This window comes from Phaenicophaeus curvirostris, chromosome 2 (assembly GCF_032191515.1).
Source record: "Phaenicophaeus curvirostris isolate KB17595 chromosome 2, BPBGC_Pcur_1.0, whole genome shotgun sequence".
NCBI classification, from domain to species: Eukaryota; Metazoa; Chordata; class Aves; order Cuculiformes; family Cuculidae; genus Phaenicophaeus; species Phaenicophaeus curvirostris.
The window spans coordinates 94,087,306-94,106,990 of record NC_091393.1 but is presented as its reverse complement, the minus strand read 5'-3'; the positions used below and the strand labels follow the sequence as shown (position 1 = coordinate 94,106,990).

Genomic DNA, 19,685 nt, shown 5'->3' with positions numbered 1-19,685 from the left:
TTTCTTATTACTTTACACAGAGAAAGTTTATGGCAAGCTGGAGCTCTGAACTGAATCTCTCGTCCCATGCAGGTACTGGTCCCTGGTTGCTTAAAGACTACTTAAAACCTACTACTTGAGTCAATCCAGAATAATTCTTATCAGTGTTTGATCTCCTATTTGAAAGGGAGAAAGGATTTTAGCACAGACACTTGTTCCCTCTTTGTTTTGCCCTTGATCATATGGCCTTTTGCACAGAACATACAGAATTTATGACAGGATTAAAACTTGGAAGAGCACATCAGAAGATACCCAAGAATGGTTATGATAGCTAAAGGAGACCATGTTTGATTTTTTAAAAAACTAGAGTCTGAAGGGAACTCTTAACACAACCAGAAGTGTTAGAATGTGCCCTCTGTAAAGTAGCTGGGAGTAGTTTGACAACAAGACTTTGAGCAGTACCTTCACTTTGAAAATCCTTGAGAAACCTAAACTTCACTTCTTTTCTCCCCAGATGATTCAGCAAGGTTAGCAGAGCACATATAAAAATGCAGGGGCGGGGGAGGAGTGTTTTGCCAGGGATCTTCCAATAGTCACACAAGCTTTTCCAGCAGCCTATGAAGATTTACCAGAGTTTAGGGGAGCAGGAAATCCCCAGGAGAGGTTCTCTGCAGGCACTCCCAGTACTTTAAGTGCCTCAAGCGTAGTGACAGTAGCTCAGGGTGCCCTGAGGCATAGCTGAGCTCCCTAAGTAAAGGCATTAGCTGTTTAGAAAGACTAGTACCTTCTTGAGATACCACCTCCAGAAGAAGACACTTTACTACAGAGGGGAAAGGATTAAATAGCCTCAGGATGCAACCCAGCTGGAAACAATAGCATGAGTATCCCACTGATTGGGATACAGCCCTAATTGAAAGAATTAAAAAGTCAGGATGAAGGGGTTGAATCTGGACAGCTGCTTGGGATGCTTTGCATGCAACATCAGACTATTCACAGATGTCTTCTCATGCCCAGGAGATAAAGGGGCACTTGGGGAGGAGGAGCAGCAACAGCAGATGATGTGGGACTCTCCTTGTGAACCACTCAGGTGTGACACATCGAAGAGCATGTGATGAGAGAAAGTGTGCTCAGCTGATGTGTCCCATCAAAAATAAACACCACTCAGTTTTGACATTTGGCAATGATTTTCTTTCCTTTTTTATTTTTTAAACAAATAAGCTGGAAAGAAATAAGGATTAGTCTTAAGCTGGTAGACATTAAAATACTAGTACCTTTTGCCTGAAAACATGGGTATGTAAAGTCCCCAAACAGAAAAATGCCCCCTCTCACCTCTACACACTATCTATAGTCCTGTGCTAAGAGTAAGAAAAAAAAAAAGAGCACTGCTTGGTACATACACACATGAACTCTTAGTTAGTCAGAGGAATTATTAGATATTAATTTATTCAAAATGGAAAGTGTTTTCATCCACAAAGAAAAAAAAAATCCCAGGTTGCCCAGTTTCATTTGACAGAGCTGCTATGACTGATAGGTAGCAGAAACAGCGTGCTTCTCCATGAAGGCACTTGCTCCCACATGGTAGAACTCTTGTAGCAGAACATCAGCACACTGCAGTCTGTATTTCTGTAAATAAAGAGACTGTGTCATTTTACGATCACCTTGACCCCCACCCTGGGTGTGTGGCAAGGCTTGAGAATTTAAAACTATTCTTTTGTGAAGTTTTACTTAGGGGAAAAATAAGTACCTGCAGCCTGTGCCCTAGGAGAGGAAGAGTCTTGCCACCAGGGCTCACATGCTGTGTTGGGGAAGCACTGGCAGGTAAACACCACTTAAATCACAGAGATTAGCAGTCTCCATATGTGCAAATGCATGTGCTGATCTGTACCCCGTGCACAGGGAGATGGGATCATAAGGGGATGGGATCTGCTCTTTCACCACTCCCATCAGGAATGGAAATCTTTCCTTGTTGTCAGCTTTGGAGAATATTGGTATTTTCCTTTATTTCCAACTTCAGAAAATGTGATGGCAGCTTCCAAAATCAGGCTCACAATATTAAGTACCTGCTTGTCCACTTGTCATACTGAGCAATCACAGAGGGCAACCACAAATGTCATTGAATTTGGGGGTGGGGGAAGCAAGAAAAAACCCTAAAAGCTGTGAAAGTAGAATGGACAAACAGTGAATTACAGAAAGTACCGATAAGGCAGCAGCAAAAGGATTAGCCAGGCTGGTTGCAGTCAGCAATGGTGAAATGTGACACAATAAAAACTCATTTATTGAGTTAGGACAGCCTTAGGACACTAAAGACTGAAATGAAGGAAAGCTGTGGATTGCTTTGTTCTAGAATATTGAATTTTTTTTTCCAGAGGTGTGAAGCATGAAATATTACAGTGATAACAGAGATTGGAATAGGAAAAGAAAAAATACCCCAACGGGTGCCATACAAATGCAAACGTCAAGGCTGCCCTGAAAGGCAGCCCCTGCCAACTGGGATTTTAACTTCGAAAAATATGAGCCCCCAGCAGGGATCCAAGGAAGAGTTTGTTTGTGTTTTTAATTTCACCATATGGCCAGCTGCCATTTTGTCAGGCTGAAATGCTGGAAGTTAATCAGGCAGCCAGTGGCTTGAATTTTTAGTGCTGTCCGGCAGCCAGTTGCTAATATTCCAGCCTGGTGTGGTTACCAGCTGTGACAGAATTTGTCCACAGCCTACCTCCATGCTACTGCTACAGCCGTTGGAATGCAAAACCACGGTAGGCATGTGGGATTTAAAAGTGCCACTGAGGATGTGCATCATCCCACTTGCCTGAGAAATTAGTTGTACTTCCCCCACCCTAGTGCTTTGGGTAAATAAAAATCATTTTTCTCATGAGGTCTGCAGAAAACAGATGACTTCCAACAAGGTCACCTCGTACTTTTTCATCCTCAAAAGGTGTCTGCACTGGTTTAGTTTCTCTCAGAGGATCAGGCACCCAAAAAAATGATATTGCTCTATTTCAAACATTAAAAAAAACCCCAAACCAACAAAACAAAACAAACCCCCCCAAAAAAACCAAAAAAACCCCACCCACGCAAACAGATTAAAGCTAAACACTCTGGGGGAAAAACATTGCTTTCTGCCTATTGCCCCACTGAATAAATGGTTTGAGCTTGTAAAAATAAATATTTTTTTTTACTATTTTTCTTCATGCTGTGAGGATAACGACCTTTAGAGAAACTGCACAGTGCTTTGAGCTATTTTATTGCTTTGTTGTTACCACTTCTGAAATTGGCCAGTGAACGAACGATGATCTGAGTCTGAAGGCTAAAGGACTCTTCTCCCCCAAAGCTGAAAGTCATCATATCAACATCCTATATGAAGAATATTGAGAACACAGCTCTTCCCACATTTATATGGGAATTAGGCACTTTTCCAGGCACATGCAACTCAGCCCTGCAGAAATCCTGATGCTTTTTGTATGCAGAATAGGCACGTGCAGTTGGTTTGGTGCTTCAGCCAGGGTGTGCGTGCTGACACATAGCATCCTTGCAATGACAGCCCTGTTATTTAGCACCCATTTACCATACATCACTAATACCCTGCAGGCTTTCCAGCATGTAGTTTATGCCTGCTCTCACTTCTGGATGGCTTTGATGCGTTAAATGTGTGAATGATGCTTTTCAGGGCTGTGTTCAGAGCAATGCTTATAGTCTTGTTTGCTCTGCTGCTGCATCAGTGTGATTTGGAAACTAATAAAAATGGAGGCATCAGCTTCAGTGTCAGCAGTGTGCACTTACACAGATGCTGTTTCCTGGAACCTTTTAGGGGAAAAAAAATACCAGAAATGTCTTCTATGCTGTTTTCAGCCAGCAGTGGGGCAGGGCAGCTTTTCCCCTTGCTAGCAATATAAGAAATCCCCATTGTATTATCTAGTGCTCATTTTCCTTGCCAATAGCTTCCTGCTGCCTTGCAAACTATGAAGAAGCTGTGGTAGGAGAGCAAGCACAGAGTTGCAGTGGATTGGGTTTTATTCACTGCTGAAGCCTTCCCAAGTCATCTAAACCTTCTATCTCGGGTACCTTCATTCTTCTTAAAATGGAAAAAGAATATAATACAAGCAGCCTTCACCAGAACCTGTCAATGGGGAGATGCAGTAGATGCTGTGTACAGGGAGTACAGGGAGAGGCGGTGTGGTTACCGCCCACTGGTTATGACAGAAAAAGGATTATTTTCCTCCTCCTCTACAGCTGAGAGAAATAAAGAGCGAAGAGACAGTTTTTAAAGTCGTGGTTCATGTAGCAAATTGAACCAGCAACAAAAAGCTGATTCCAGCTGTCTGCTGTTAAGAGATTTAATTTCTAGAAAATGCTCATCATCCTCTTCAAAAAATAAAACCTGGATGCTTTAAATGCTCTCAGGTTGCACCTTTGAAGCCCTGTCAGCTCTTTCCCATGATCTACTTCCAGAATGGAGTGGAGGAGAGCGTGACAAGGTCTGAGGGACATGGAAGAGGAACATGGAACTCCTAGAATAGAATTGCCCATTGTCACTGTAACCATGTAGTTTAATTGTAGAAGACCAAAATCCTACTGCAGTTAGCATTATCAAAGACAGTTTTACTGCAATAGATCTTTCATGTTTGCAGCTCACCCTTAAGAGAGCCACTTTGTCCCAGTATGTTAGAGAGCCTCTTGAATGAGTTAAAGCTGTTTCACTTATGCAGGCACATGCAGATGTTTTTTCTGCTGCACTCTTCATCCCTATTTCCCCTCCAATCTCTGAACAAGCTCAGATCACTGCATGTCCCCAAAAAACAGCTGAAAACACCCAAACCCACAATTGCACAGTCCCACAGCAAATTATCACAAGTCAGACCAACAAGAACTAGGGGGAAAATTAAAGCTCAAATGCCCAAAACAAGTCAAGCCACAGCTAAGCTGAATAATTTCAAGGGCAGGTCTAAAACACACATACTAGTACAAATATTTTGATGATCTCAGTTAAAAGACTCCATCTGTCCCTGTTCGGGGCCATAAACAAAATTAGGTCACTGAAGAAACAGCTTGAACTGAAGTACCCCAGCAGAAGAATGCATTCTTACTTGAAGTTTTGACTATTACAGACTTAAAGCAAAAACATTTACAAACAAAAGTGGGATAAAATCAGTAAGGATTTTTTATAAATGTATTTTTAAAGCTAATTACAGAGAGCTTAATGCTACTCTGAGGGCGCTTTTCAACCTGACACTGAGGCTGAAACCCAGGCAATGTGCAGCTGGGCACAGCTTTTTCATCTTCTGTAAGCTGAATCCCAACATTTTCTGGGAAGCTGAAAGGAGGCATGGAAGTGGGGACAAGGTGGCTGGTGGTGCACGATGCCTGTGCATAGCGCTGGAACAAGCACCCATACCATGGCTGGTGGCTGCACAAGAATCTGGAGGGGAGGAAGAGCTATAATTACATTTCTGCAACAATAATTATGTGTATTTCACATGGCTTAGCAGATGTCTTGTGGTAGAATAGGTGCTGTGAAGAATAGTCATTTATTAAGTAATTTATAGCATAATAATTAACAGCTAATCACTTGCGAGTTAAGATGCTCTGGGAACAGACCCAATTTGCAGTATGTGCTGCCTCCTTCCAGGAGGTCTCGCTGTTTAGACAGTGCTCCTCATTCCCACAAAGCCAGCTTCTCTGCTGCCTCTCCCCCCGGGCCCATGCTTGCACACACACATCTGCAGGTAATGACTGCGTACATGGCACCAGCTCCAATGAAGAAATCACACTCCTGTGTGATATCCAAAGGGTGGGTGGGGAGCATCAGCTGCTGCCTCTGAAGATGTAGGAAATAGGAAAGCAGGTTTCTAGACCAGGCAAAAAGAAAAAAAATCATCTTTTCACAGGGGAGCAGACTTAATTTCTCTGCTTTGTCTGGTCAATTTGAAAGCTGATGTAGTTACATCTACACATTCACCACAATTCGTATCGACTAGAAACTGCTTCAACCTCTCCAATGTTGTCACTGTCTGTCTTCAAGCCTACACCACAGGACAGCTTAATTTAAAGCTTTCAGTCCCCAGACTGCTCAGGTGCAAAGCCACAGCCTTTCCAAGCCTGCCCTCTGCACGTTTGCCCCTTCCCTCCAGTGCCCATCTTCTCGCCCATTGCTGCCTTGCTGCCCACCGTCTGGCATGGCCTGACCTGCACCTTCTCCAGCAGCCCAGCTCCAACTGAAGTTAAGAGATTTGGGGTAACTCAAAGCCTCCATGCATCTGGGATGGTCTAAGAGCTAGCGTATGGGCTTTCAAGCCACCACAGCTGGCTCTTGAAGGGCTGCCCAGGGGAGTTCAGTGGAAAATCTCTGCTCAGAAGCATCCTGAGCTTTCCAGATGGGGCTTTCCATAGTATCCTTAAGCCATTTCTTAGCCATACTAACTGCATTTTTCTGCATTACAATCACACACTTAAGTGGGTATCACCCACTCAGTCAACAAAATACTGATAAATGTTTCTGCACTTGAGCTGATATGGCAAAAAAAGATTCTCCAAGATGGATTGTCCTCAGTCTGTGCTTATATTTACAGCTCCACTACCCTAGTGCCATTCCAATCACAGCATAAAGCCGTATTTCCACTTTTCCTTGCATGCAGCAAAGTCTCAGAAGCATGTGGCAGTGCTCAGTGGGGAATAAGGGGCCATTTCCACTGCAGAGCAGCACACTAGCCCTTGCAAAGGGGCACATTTTGACCCATTTGGGCACCACAGAACTTGCTCTTAGCTGTGTCTGCTGTCAGTGAACTCCACTGTCCCATTTCATGTAATTAAAAGATGTTTCCTTTACAAGTTTAAAGTTTGCCTTTGGAGATTGTTTTCAGGGAGTGCCCCCCTCATTCCTGTACCATGAGACAAGCCAGTTAGGATATGTATCACTAACATAGCCTTTTATTTCTTTCTCCTTTAAACTAAGCTGCACCAGTCCCTATGCTTTTCATCCAGGCACCCCTCCAAAATGTAATCATTTTCATGTCCCACCCAGTCCCAAGACTACCTGCATTTTTGAATAGCAGCAATAAGCTGAAATAATTTTGTGTTTTCTCTTGGGCTTCAGCCTTTGGTTTCAGTTCAGTCTTCTGCAACGCAAGCAGAGGCAATTTGTTGTTAGTCTTGTCTGTCTGCGGGAGGGCTTATTCCTGCCCTCCCGTGGGGCAGCGGGGCTTGTTTGAGCCTCCACACCCTCCTCTGCCGCAAGGGATTGCTTAGAAGAGCCCATCTATACGTTGCACGTAAAGCTCATGGCCAGGAAAACTTCTGTTTGGCAGAGAATGTCTCATGTAACAGCAGTGCTGTGATACATAGCCACATGGCTGGCCAATTCAGCAAAGCATTAAGCTTAATTTTTTTTTTTTATTTGCTGTTTGATTAGAGCAAGCGCAGTGATGCATTCAGATTGCTCTGAGATGAAGAAAACAAGGTTGAGTTGTGTTTACCCATCTCTGGACACAGCTGATTTCATCCTGCCAAAGTCAGTACATGAAAGGCACTCAAAAGCATTTATAAGAAGGAAGCTTTCCTCCCCGCCCGGCTCCAAGCTCCTTTTTAGATCCACTGTGTACAATTACAATGTCAGATGTTTTTCGAAAACGTTTTCCCAGCAAAAGTCTCTCTGGAGACTACCAGGGAGCTCCTGCCCTGTGGAGCACAGGCTGCATGATCATCCACATGCAATCAGAAATTTACTACCCGTATTACTCAGCAACTACAAGGAGAAGCAAGCCAAGATCTCCAATGGTTCCATATAGTTCCATAGACGTTTGTCTCAAGGTTTGTTACCTCCTTTCTTGGTTCTCTGCATGGATTCTTGTTTCAACAGGGGAGAAGCAGTTGAGCACGCCCCAGCCCTGCTGCCACCCAGCCTGAGTCCCCCCAGGGCATGGGGTTTGCCCCGGCAGAGAAGGGAGTCCATGGGACTCCTAAGTGCCTGGGTGCCACCTGCCCTTTTACACTGCTGCTGCCACTCGGAGCTATCACAGCAAAGCTGAAGTGTCCATCTGGTCTCCAATCTCATCCCCACTTCTATAAATATCTCTTCCGTCCATGAAAATGCCCTCTTTTCTCACTTACAGCCCTTTTACTGCTCTACCATCTAGTACCTTCAATGAGGCCTTAGATCCTCCTCAGCATGCAGATGCGACGGAGTAGGAGAGCAAGAGAAGGAGGTCAGCAGGGAACAAGAGGAGGTGTCCTAAACCTGAACCATCTGAGCTTCTGGATATCTCCCTCAGTGTGACAGAAACCTCAGCGATTCCCCAGCTCCTACCAATGGACAGATGTTCACAGGCAGCAGAAGACACAAGTGGTGTCCCAGCAGCTGTGAGAACCCATGTCCCTTTCCCATCTCTCTCCTGGGGCTGGAAAAAGGAAATCATACTCCTTTCCAGCATCTCAAATTTTCCTCACATGATACTTTGTGCTTTCACTATCTGGGCTGATACAGCAGCCGTTGCCACCACATGTTAAATGATGTGTCTCCCATTCTTCATTGCTCCCACAGGGAACTGCCTCCACATCTTTTCCCATGCCTTGATGATTTGTGTCCAAGGAGAGTGCTCTGCAGCTAAGCAAGGCTTGCCCTCCTTACTTCAAAACCCAGGGGGAAAAAAACAGTCGGCTGAACTTGAAACATTTGGGAAGAATGAGTTCAACCAGTGCTCAGTACATGCCTTTTTTTTAAAAAAAAAAAAAATCAGCTGACATTCAAACACTGTTCCTCCCCGGCAGCTCCTAGGACATCTCCCAGTCTCCAAATAATTCACAGATCCTCTGAAACCTCTGCATGCACTGCAGTTGTTCAGTAATAACGCATTAGAGAACAGTTCCTTCTCCCCCCGCGCAAAAATACAATCATAACTGGTTGCCATAAATCAACAGAGCGTGTCAGTTTGTAAGGCCAAAGGCTAAGAGTGAGCAGAGCTCTGCACAGCAAGGTGACGAATTAATTTTGGATGTCAGAAGCAGCAGAGCTTCCAGTCAATCTCGGACAGCAGTGCCTGAGTTCAGATTTACAGATCCAGCCAATTTGTCTCATGCTATTGTCTGTTAATTCATTGCACTGCAAATAAGAGAGAAGAGCAGATGCCAATACCCTGACCTGCAGCAAAGGGAAGAAAGTCAGCCCCTCTCAGTTCAACTCTGGAGAGCAGGAAAGGAAGGATGGGCTGTTTCTAAAGCCAGCCTGGCATTCACAAGGCAAAGCAGGGATGTGTGCAGCTCCTTTAGCCTCAGTGGAAAACAAAAAGCAACATTATTCAGGAGTGAAACAACAGATATGTAACAGGGAAACCCTAACACCTATTGCTCATGATGGGGTTGAACTTCAGGTCTAAGTCCTACTGGGTTTCACACACAGCTCACGCGTGCACCTTAGGTGCTTCCAACAGAAGCATGACATTTCTCCAAAGCATAGGCATGAGGTGCAGGTGCTGTCACTTCAGATGCAATAAGGAGCAAGGCAGCATGCCAACTCCACCTCTTACTGTTGCACTGACCCACTGCTGTAGTGGGTTTGGCTGCAGCAAACACTGCCTGGGCCCATCAAGGTGCTGGGCTTTCCTCCCTCTCCCAGGCCAGCGCATGAGCACCGGTGGGACAGTTTGTCTGGATGAAGGGCTGCAGGGAAAGATTGTCCCGCCTCAAGCCTGGGATAAAGCGCAGGCTGCATGTGATAGAAATCAAAAATGACAAGCTGAAGCCATCTCCCATCCTTGCCTTGGACCAAGCACCTCTTTTCTGAGAAAATGAAGAAAACCACTTCATGAAGGGGAGTCTCCAGCCCATCACCTTCTTGTGTATGTGCTCATACACGTGCAATGCAGTATATATCTATATCTCTAAGTTTTGATGCCTTGGCTGAAAGCTGCCAAGCAATCATCCCACTCACACTTTCACAGCGGGGGATGCTGCAGAATGCCTCCCCCCTTTGCAGCTGCAGCACCAATATGGGTCTCTGTGCACCCCCATAGGGCACCTCTTCTTTGGGAATTGCAGGAATTGCTCATACCAGAGTTGTTACAGGGCTGGGAAAAGATTCCTTGCCTTGGCCAGGCCAAATCTTGCTCCCTTGAGGCCAAGCACAAAGCTCATCTCTAAGCCTGCATTTTCTCCCAGCACCTGTGCCTGTTGTTGTCTTCTCCAAAATCACAGAGGAAACCATGGTGTGAACTAGAACCAGGGCCGGGGCCTTGTGGCAGCCCCTCTCCACCTCAGGTCACCTTGCTGCCTCCCTTGAGAGCTGCACGCTCAAAGAAAGAAAGGAAAAGCCCTAAAGACAACAAAACATCATCTTTTGCAGGCTTGAAGACCAGCACCTCTCCCAGCCCACCACCCCAAGTGGTGATTTAGCTCCATGGTGGGTATCAAGGCCCAGATGCTGCCTGTCCTGCCTCAGCCCTAAATCATCTCTCTGAAACAAGCCAAGCCGAGAAATGGCACATCACTGCCAGCATGCTCAAACAGCCAGGGTCACCCTGAAGCCCCCATGTGCCACAGTGGCTCTGAGTCAGCCTGAAGGGAATTTTCAGATCAAGCTGCTGGGAATGACCTGTACAGGATTTTTTTACTCGCTGTATGGGTAGCGTTTATAGCAGGTGCCTGTGGGTGCACAGGTGGGTACACCTGTTTGGGGGTGGGGTGCATATAAGCAGTCCTTTGATTATGATGCACTATGACTTACAGGACCAGCAGTGCAGCGGAGCTGCTGTGAGGTCTTGAAAGCATCAGCTGCATTCCAATGTGTGTCACCCCTTTCTTCATTACATTGTGAAGGAAAGTAGCTAAACATCCAGATTATGATGCTGAGCAGCTGTTGTCCAATGGAGACAATAAAACATGAGAAAACCTCTTAAAATGGGACAAAACATGATGTTGCTTTCAGAAGGAGTAGGATGCACTAGTTTCATAGAAGGCCACGGGCTGGTGTCTCAAAAAGTTTGTGGAAAGTAATCTTGTGCCCTTAACTCACTCCTGGATGCCACCATGGGCTGGGGAGGTACCACAGCTCTTGCTAACCTGCTAAGTATTACAGGAGCTAGCTTCCCACATAGGAGCAGAGCATGGGGCTCACCTTGCTCCTGGAAAAGCTGGAAAGACAGCAGAAGCATCAATCTGCTCATTAGTTGCTCAGCTTTAGGATCCAAAACTTATCTTACTAGAAGAGAGAGGAGTTTGTGACTTGAAGAGTACCTGAGCCACCTTTATGAAGCCAAGGAGGGAAAAAGGGAGAAGATGGCTGGCCAAATCCAAGACAAGGACAGCATTATTTTAGCTCCTGCTTCTTTTCTTTGACCTCAGAAGAGAAACAAGCACACTCTGTGCAAATCTATTAATGGTTTCCTTCTCTTTACAATGAAAGATTACACGCACTTTTCTGCCTCTTAGGGAGACATTTATATTTAATTCTCTGCTATTTGCAAATACTTCAAAAAAACATGCCTAGAAAATGCTGGGTAAGAGCTCATTGCTCCATGTATGTCAAAGGAAGCAATGATCAGGATGTCTTCAGGAGACCTATTTTTGTCTAAGCTTATTGGTACCCAAAACTGGATGGCACTAAACAGTGCTGAATTGAGTTGCTGTTGGGGGAGTCCTAGCAGGAAGATAATTGTTCTGCTTTACACATCTCTGCAGGCAGGAGGAACCCATCAGTATCAACTAATTGGGATGAGCTGGTTATTGGAGAGCCCCACAGTCTCTCCCACCAGAGGGACACAACAGCTGCCAACCAAGCACTGGGTTTGCTAATTTCTTTATCATCTCATAGAATCATAGAATCACCAAGTTGGAAAAGATCCACTGGATCATTGAGTCCAACCATTCCTATTGAATACTAAACCATGCCCCTCAGTGCTTCATCCACCCATCTTTTAAACACCTCCAGGGAAGGTGACTCAACCACCTCCCTGGGCAGCCTGTGCCGGTGCCCAATGACCCTTTCCGTGAAAAATTTTTTCCTAATGTTCAGCCTAAACCTCCCCTGGCGGAGCTTGAGGCCGTTCCCTCTTGTCCTGTCCCCTGTCACTTGGGAGAAGAGGCCAGCACCCTCCTCTCCACAACTTCCTTTTAGTTGTAGAGAGCAATGAGGTCTCCCCTCAGCCTCCTCTTCTCCAGGCTAAACAACCCCAGCTCTCTCAGCCGCTCCTCATAAGGCCTGTTCTCCAGCCCCTTCACCAGCTTCATTGCTCTTCTCTGGACTCGCTCCAGAGCCTCAACATCCTTCTTGTGGTGAGGGGCCCAGAACTGAACACAGTATTCGAGGAGCGGTCTCACCAGTGCTGAGTACAGAGGGAGAATAACCTCCCTGGACCTGCTGGTCACAGTGTCTCTGATACAAACCGAGATGCCATTGGCCTTCTTGGCCACTTGGGCACACTGCTGGCTCATGTTCAGTTCAAGTAACATGCTCTCACCTGGTTTTAAACAACATTGGCATTTCTAATGCCCCAATTTATACTGCAGCCCCTTCCCTTGGCACTGGGCCCCTCTGTGCTGCAAATGTTTCATCTTCCCTGATTCAACAGCTGTATAGGAATTGCTTTATTTCTGAGGCACTGGGGGGAAGATGAAAGAGTTATTCTAGGGAAGTCTAGGTCCCCCTTTCCTCCCTCACCAGCTCCTTCCCTGCATCAGAGCCTTTTTTCAGCCCCTTTTCAGCTCACCCTAGATACAAAACACTGAGCCAAGAACATATCCATGCAAGCTGCTTCATTCAGCCCCACAGCACATCTTGGCCAAAGCTGGTCAGCAAGAGAATATCTATGAGCTGCAATAAGCAGTCCCAGCTTAGCACGGGACCCGCAGCTCCAGCTGTGCCCCACATCTGGCAGCCTCTGCCCAGACCAGCACAGGGACACAGCTCTGCAGCAGCCCTTGCTGCTTTTTTGGTGGCAAACAGTGCCCTCCAGTGGGACATTTGCCACCACGCCCAGTGGAAGGGAAGGCAATTCGAATTTTAAAAAGTCCTAAAATTCGAATTTTAAAAAGTCCCTAAACTAGACAAAAGAGAAGTTGCAAGCTTCCAACTGCAGGACAAGATGGGTAGACAGCTGTACTTTTCACCTAACAGAAAGGATTTATCTGGTGATGGTGCACTTTGCAGCCAGCATCTCAACAACCAGCATTCCCACAAGCACCAAAAATGCTGTCCCTATCACTCAACGAGCAGAGATCCATGTGCCATAACCTGGCCAGGAGTCTCCCAAAACCTTAAGTCAAGAGCTGAGGGAGTTTCTCACCCAGGCTGGAAGAAGCCCCTCCGAGATCTTCAGGGCTTCCTATAGAGCTCTGCCTTTGGGGAAGGGGAAAGCAGGCAGCACCAAGCCCAGGTACAAGAATAATCTTTAATTCCTTGAATTAAGCACCAAATACTTTATTTTTTTTCTCCTTAATAAAAGCGTTTAATTTCCACGAGCTCAGAGTTCTGTCAGCTCTTGAGCAAAGTAGTACAGGAGAAGACATATGGCAAGCACTTCATTCCCTGAACTGAACAACTAGTAAAAAAAAATTATATAATAAGATAATGAAGACTGTGGCAGAATATTCATGGTCCATAAAAAACATTGTGTTCGCACATCAGGTAGTTTTGTCCACTGGGGAAGACAGGACTGGCTGTGCAGATCACCAGGGCGACGGAGAGGGGTGCGGGAGCCGCAGGACCCTTTAGAGTTGGGGGGATTGCTCCAGGAAGACCTGGTACGCCTGGCCAGGGTGGGTCCGAACACCCCACAGCCACTCGGGGGGCCTGGCCCGCAGCTTCAGCTGGAAGGGGTCAAGGCGCAGGCACTCCCCCAGGTCATGCAGCTCCATTGCTGGCTCCTCTGCAGCCCTCACAGGTGGCTCCTCAGGTCTTAGGCTCCTCCTGGGGTATCGTCTGCGCCTGGATGCCCTGCACAGGGCACCAGCAGCCACCAGCATCACCAGGCCGGCAGTGATGGCTGCCCCCACTAGGATGTCAGCATGACGGAGGAAGAAGCCAATCCCTGCAAAGAGAAGGGCCATGGCCTGGTCCTGCTTGCCCCAGTGGCCCCCACTGCGATCACAAAGACCCCCCATACCATGACTGTGGTGCTCAGAGGCACGACCTGGAGCTGCGAGTGCTCCTGCAGGAGGGCCAACATCTCCCTTGCTGCCCTGTAGAAGCCCCTCATGGCTGCCTTCAAGGCAGAGCATCTCTCCCAAGCCTCCATACCAAAGAATTATTCAAACTAAGAGACAGCCTGCAGGAGCAGCACAGGGAGACCCTCAATAGAGCAAAGCCACGTGCAGCTACGTGAAGGCTAGCAGAACTGCTACCGTTCCCATCCAGACCTGGAGGAATGCTCTCTGTGACCAAAGAGATAAATATGCATTTATAAAACTATTTGTATATGACTATGACACAATATCAAGCCAATTTGGACAGGCTTAAACTGCATAACTAGTTAGTGAATTTGGAGCTGAGAAAGGAGGGTGAGAAATGCAATTTGGCTGCAAGCTCACTGTTTAAGCCACTTCCAGTGTTGCAGGGATAAGGAGTAGTTTTGGTAAAGTAACAGCATTTGGAGTACGTATTGCAACATACTGGTGGGTCGGGGGGCTGGGAGGCTCCATTACTTTGCAAGATTAGATTGGCCAGCTCTGATTATAATCAAACAGCACATGCCATCTGCTCAGCCTTTTGTCAGGGGAGTGCTAGGGTAAACACTAGGAACACCAATGTTTTCCTCACCAAGATGATCACAGTGTGACTGACCACAGGGCACTCTGAGGAGTCACCAGGTCTGCAAATCACAACAGTTACAGCAGAGAACTCATAAATCACTCTTGGCAACCCTTTCCTTATAGCAACAAGCTCTGAGAAGCCAAGGCCAGAAGATGCAAAAGGTCTGGGGAACAAAGGCGCGCACGTGCCAAGTTTTGACCTGATAGAAGGAAAGTAGCAGATTGGGGAAAGAGAGGCTAAGCCTTGTGGACAGGTTATACTTGGTAGTGCAAACATAGCCTCTGAGCAGAGTACAGCAGCAAACACCGTGGGCTGTTACCGATATTTAACCACTCATTAAATACTCCAGGTACTGGCAGCTGTAATGACTTAGCGCTCTCAGAAATCATGAGCTTTACATAGAGTTTCCATCCACAGCCTCCCTCAGCAGGGAGAGGGAAATCACAGACTCAGTCACAAAGGGACTTAGAGGGGAAGGGACCTCTGGAAGTCGTCTGGTCCAATCCACCTGCACAAGCAGGGCCACCTAGAGCTGGTTGTCCACGTCTAGGCAGCTTTTGCATATCTCCAAGGATGGGGACTCCACAACCTCCCTGGGCAACCTGTGCTGGTGATTGGCCACCCTCATAGCCAAAGGAGGGAGAGAGAAAAGAGGCGGGGGAAGTGTTTCCTGATGTTCAGAGGGAACCTGCTGCGTTTCAGTTCATGCCCATTTCCTCTGGTCTTACCAGAAAGTACCACTGAGAAGTGGCTGGCTCTGTCTTCTTTCCACTCTCCCCCTCAGGTATTAATATACATTTATAAGATTCCCTTGAGCCTTCTTTTCTCCAGACTAAACAGTCCCAGCTCTCTCAGCCTTTCCTCATAGGAGAGATGCTCCAGTTCCTTCCCCATTCTTGTGGCACTTCATTGGACTCTCCAATAAGTCCATGTGTCTCTTGTGTGGAGGAGCCCAGAAGTAGCAGCGCTCCCTAAACCTTTCAGGCATTGCTTAGATGCCTTTGAAAGCACAGATGTCATACTGAATTACACCCAACAAGCAGCAATACTTCAACCCAACACAGTTAACTAATGCAGGTCGCCCCTCCTCCTGAAGAGGAGATCGTAAAGCCAAAGGAGAAAGCCTAAGGGGACAACCAGCTGGGAATTGCCTTGCAAAGATATATATCCTTCCCACAGCAGGCTCAGTGACCCCAGAGCCAGTACCAGTGTCATTTTTAAGCATCACATGCAACGCACATTAGCAGAGGCACAGCTGGCAGGACCCAAGTCAAGGAGAGAGCCCCATACCCCAGCATGTTCACTCCAGGTTACACGCAGCAAGAGTGATGCTGCACGTGTGACTCGCTCATGCACAGAAGAATAACAGCCAGCTGCAGGGGAAAGCAGAGCCACTACTTTGTCCTTTACCTGATAGGGAAGCACGGATGCAGAGGGTGCCAGACTTGGTGGGTGAATGGTCTTCATAACCCTTTTTGCAGCGGCAGAGATATGTGCCCACACTGTTGAAGCACTCTGCCTCCTCCCCGCAGAGGCCAACCCCAGCGCTGCACTCATTCACATCTGTAACAGGGGAATAGATGCTCAGTCAACTCAGGCTTGGCATAAAAGGGTTTATCCCAGAGAAAAGCTAAACACCCACCTTCAATGAACAGTGAAACAAGCTGCGGCTTCTTCACTCCTACAGAGGTGCCAAGCAGGTCCTCCAGCTGGGAGTGCAGGAGAAGAGACATATTTCTTTCCTCTGGCCTCAGGTGTAGCCAGAAAGTGAGCAGGATGTTGGCATTGCTTGTCCTGAGGGCAGGGGAGAGCCCAAGATGAGGCAGGGGGACAGCATCACCATCAGGCCTGGCTCTGAAAGATCCTTTAAATCTCCCTACATCTATTAGGCAGTGGTGCTGTAGGCTCTTGCAAAGCTTATTTGTGACAATAGGCAGACTTGCACTTAGATCGGGGGAAAAGGAAGCCCAACAATAACGGGTCTTACCTTGAAGCTAGGTTGAAGTGACTAGAGAGTCACACAAAGCAAATTGTAGTGGCAATTCACAGGTCAGCCTGGTCAGCCTAGGTCAGCCTTAACCAAGTGTGGCAGGGACCATACTGACAGCTCTCAGCTGTCTCCAGCACACATCACAGCAGGTGTGAGGATCCCTGTTCTCTCCAGAGTTTAAAATCAATATTAGACTTAGAAAGACTCTAGCCAGCATTAAGCATCCATTATCATTATTTTTCCTCTAGAAAAACAGATTTTTCTTTTCCTACTTTAAGGAAAAATTACAGATCACAGGAGAGGAGCAAGGCCGGATCTCTTCCTGGGGAAGCAGAATGAGAACCCAAGCCACTGCTATCCAAGAAGTATTTCAGGCTATGGCAGTCTCGCTTGCCAAGCCAACAGCACAGCAGTAGCCCACCCTACCTTTTGATTTCCTTTAACTTTATTTCATTAACTCTGTTGGCAGACAGTTTCAGGTTCTCCTGGATCTGCAAAGGAACAGAGTGACCAGAGCCAGTTTGATGGGCAGGAGTATAAACAGATTCTTTTCTCAGTCTGTCTCCCCACCTTGGCTCTTCCCTTTCACAAACCACTCAGGACACTAAATTAGATGCCCCATAGCCCAGTGCTCTAGGCCTTTTCTCTAGGAGATTACTAATTGCTCCCATCTTATTATCTTCTGCTCACCACCCCATCCCCCAAACACACAAGGTAATTTGGAAGAGAAAGGGAAAGAGTAGACCCAGGTAAGTATATGGGTGCTAAACCACTGCAGAGCTGCAGCAGATGGATGGTGGCTTTCTAGGGTAAGCAAGCAGCAGGCTGAACCCTGTACCTTCTTCAGTTTGCATCCCAGAAAGGAAGTATAGGGGAGCAGATGCTCACATGCTTGCTACCTTTAGGCTCTGGCTTAAAACCCGTCCCCCATTTTCCAAAGGTGAGTTACAGCCCTTATTTGGTTGTATCCCTGTTTCTGCAGTTGTTTTCTACTACCTTGTGATGGCATGGTTCTCTGGAGGGCTGCTGCAGCTAAATGCCAGCCACTACGTCCAGGCACCCTGCCAGGGCATCAGCATTGGCCCCAGATAACAACCAGCACAAGCAATTCAGACACTGGTTTGTCACGTGGGTTTAACAGAAAAATCTCTGGAATGAAGGGCACAGCATGGTCTCTTCTAGTTGAAGATTCGGGACATCATGTTTGGATTTCCCCTCCTCCCCATGCCCAGACTTACATTGTTCTTCATAGACTCAAGGCCCTTTTTGAGCTCACATCCACCACGAGGAATCCAGTCCTTGGGTTTGATTTCAATAGTTACTTCAAACAGCACATCTATCAGAAGACATAAGACCTTAGAATGTTTAAGTCCACTTCAGACAAATAGGCTCCTTAAGTTAGTTCTTAAGCTTCAACAATAGTAGAACAGCTACACAAGGACATGCTTCTTTCAGCGCCATGTGGGTGTTTCCAGAGGTTGTATATCAGGTACAAGTTGTTGAGTAAGAGGTGAAAACAAGCCTTAGCTAATGCTCAGTGCTGAATATAGGAATTGATCTTTCAGCAAAAAGTATACAAAGCATTAATGTATAGCTGATCACACTGGCATTCCTTTAGCTATTATCTTTCCCAAAGATATCATCATAATTAGCGATGGAGTCTAAAATCCCATTTCTGTCCCCCATCTCCGTTTGGGATCAGCTTGTATAAACTGCAGCATTCTGGCTGAATCCAGGCAGGTACAGATTTGCCACAGTCTGCTGTTTAAAGCCTAATTATTCAACAGCATTTCTTCTGTTCAAAGCTCAGGCTCCTTCTATATTGACTCCTTTTGGAAAGCTGCTTCTGTGGCTTGCTCTGCCATGTAAGTCCAGTATTGTGCTGTCTAGTTGCTCATATACCCGCATAAGCAGGTTTTACTCCTCTCCACAGTCTGAGGAGCAGACCTTCTACAGTTTTCTAATCATGAGCCACCCATTGGAGCGTATTTGAGGAAGTGAGGCTCATTCACCTTAGAAAAATCTTTAACACCCAGCAAGTAATGCTTGACCTCAAACAAACCAGCATTTGTCAGGTTTAGTGTCTGAACTTCAGTTTCTCCAGGATAAGCACGAAGTGGCCAAAGGACAACTGTGGGATTGCAGAGATATCTTAAAATTTAAAATTTTCAAAGTGTTTACAAATGAGAAACATCCTCTGCTGCTTTCTAATCTTAAAGAGCAGACAACATCCATGCACAGCTCCAATCACCACACTGAACTTCAAGCATGTCTTAAAACACTGCTTAAGTCTTTGTATCACTTACCTCCAGGATGGTGCTGGGATTGCAGTGTGGTGTCGTTCTCCAGAGACATCAGGGCAGAAACCAGATCTGTCAGAGCAAGGGAAAGAATCAAGCTGCTAACCTTGGCATTACCAGTAAGGGCAACAGGGAAGCACATTAGGTACACATCACTTCCCAAGAAGGGTGCCATGTGCCAGCTCCTTTCTACATTCTTTGTACAGAAGTTAAATATTAAGCTCCAAATCTACTCTTCTCTACAGTGGGAAATGCTCAGTAGAAAGAAATCAGCCCAATGAACCTCATTTCTGTTTCTCAAAGTGGATGAATTGTTATCTCTGTGAAACCACCAGCCAACAAAGCTGACTTGGACCCCAGTGAAGAAAAGAAGCTTTGGCCTTGTGTATTAGATGCCAGCAACTGCAAAAGAGCTTTTTTACATCTACAATGAAGCAAGCACAGTTTGGATGGAAGGAAAGACCAATTGAAAACATCTCTTCAGCCTTCAGGCAGAACTTATATATCAGTGGCTAAATATTTTTGTAAAGGAAGTCTCCCAAGAGCTCCTATGCTTTCTTAGGAGACAGGAGTCTTCTAACACCACCACCACCCCCCTCCACTTCTGGAGCTCAAATTCAGTTATTGTGGCTAGAAGCATCGTGCTATGGAAATCAATGCAAGCCAGAGCTATGTAACACTAAGA

At 46.4% G+C, this 19,685-nt stretch overlaps 1 protein-coding gene across 2 annotated transcripts; it reads right to left on the bottom strand.

Moving 5' to 3' along the window:
- Positions 1–5,668: 5,668 nt before the first annotated feature.
- LOC138716969 (uncharacterized) lies at positions 5,669–19,178 on the bottom strand. Of its 2 annotated transcripts, none has more exons than XM_069850103.1 (6): positions 19,007–19,178; positions 17,939–18,036; positions 17,127–17,191; positions 16,353–16,504; positions 16,121–16,273; positions 5,669–7,088 (listed from the first exon to the last, which is right to left on the bottom strand). In XM_069850103.1, exons 1-6 carry the CDS (start codon positions 19,173–19,175, stop codon positions 7,081–7,083), a joined length of 645 nt encoding a protein of 214 aa, XP_069706204.1. In that variant the 5' UTR covers positions 19,176–19,178; the 3' UTR covers positions 5,669–7,080. The 2 variants fall into 2 exon arrangements, with proteins under 2 accessions (XP_069706204.1, XP_069706203.1); XM_069850102.1 differs by lacking the exon at positions 5,669–7,088 and adding an exon at positions 13,646–13,988.
- Between the last annotated feature and the right edge of the window lie 507 nt (positions 19,179–19,685).

What these genes read in the sequence shown, in the direction of transcription:
- LOC138716969 (XM_069850102.1), bottom strand. Translation starts at nt 19,175, where the DNA reads ATGGCACCCTTCTTGGGAAGTGATGTGTACCTAATGTGCTTCCCTGTT. An exon ending in TTGAGTCTATGAAGAACAAT is followed by an intron (nt 17,192 to 17,938) that starts GTAAGTCTGGGC and finishes GTTCCTTTGCAG; the next exon opens with ATCCAGGAGAACCTGAAACT. An exon ending in AAGTTAAAGGAAATCAAAAG is followed by an intron (nt 16,505 to 17,126) that starts GTAGGGTGGGCT and finishes CCCTGCCCTCAG; the next exon opens with GACAAGCAATGCCAACATCC.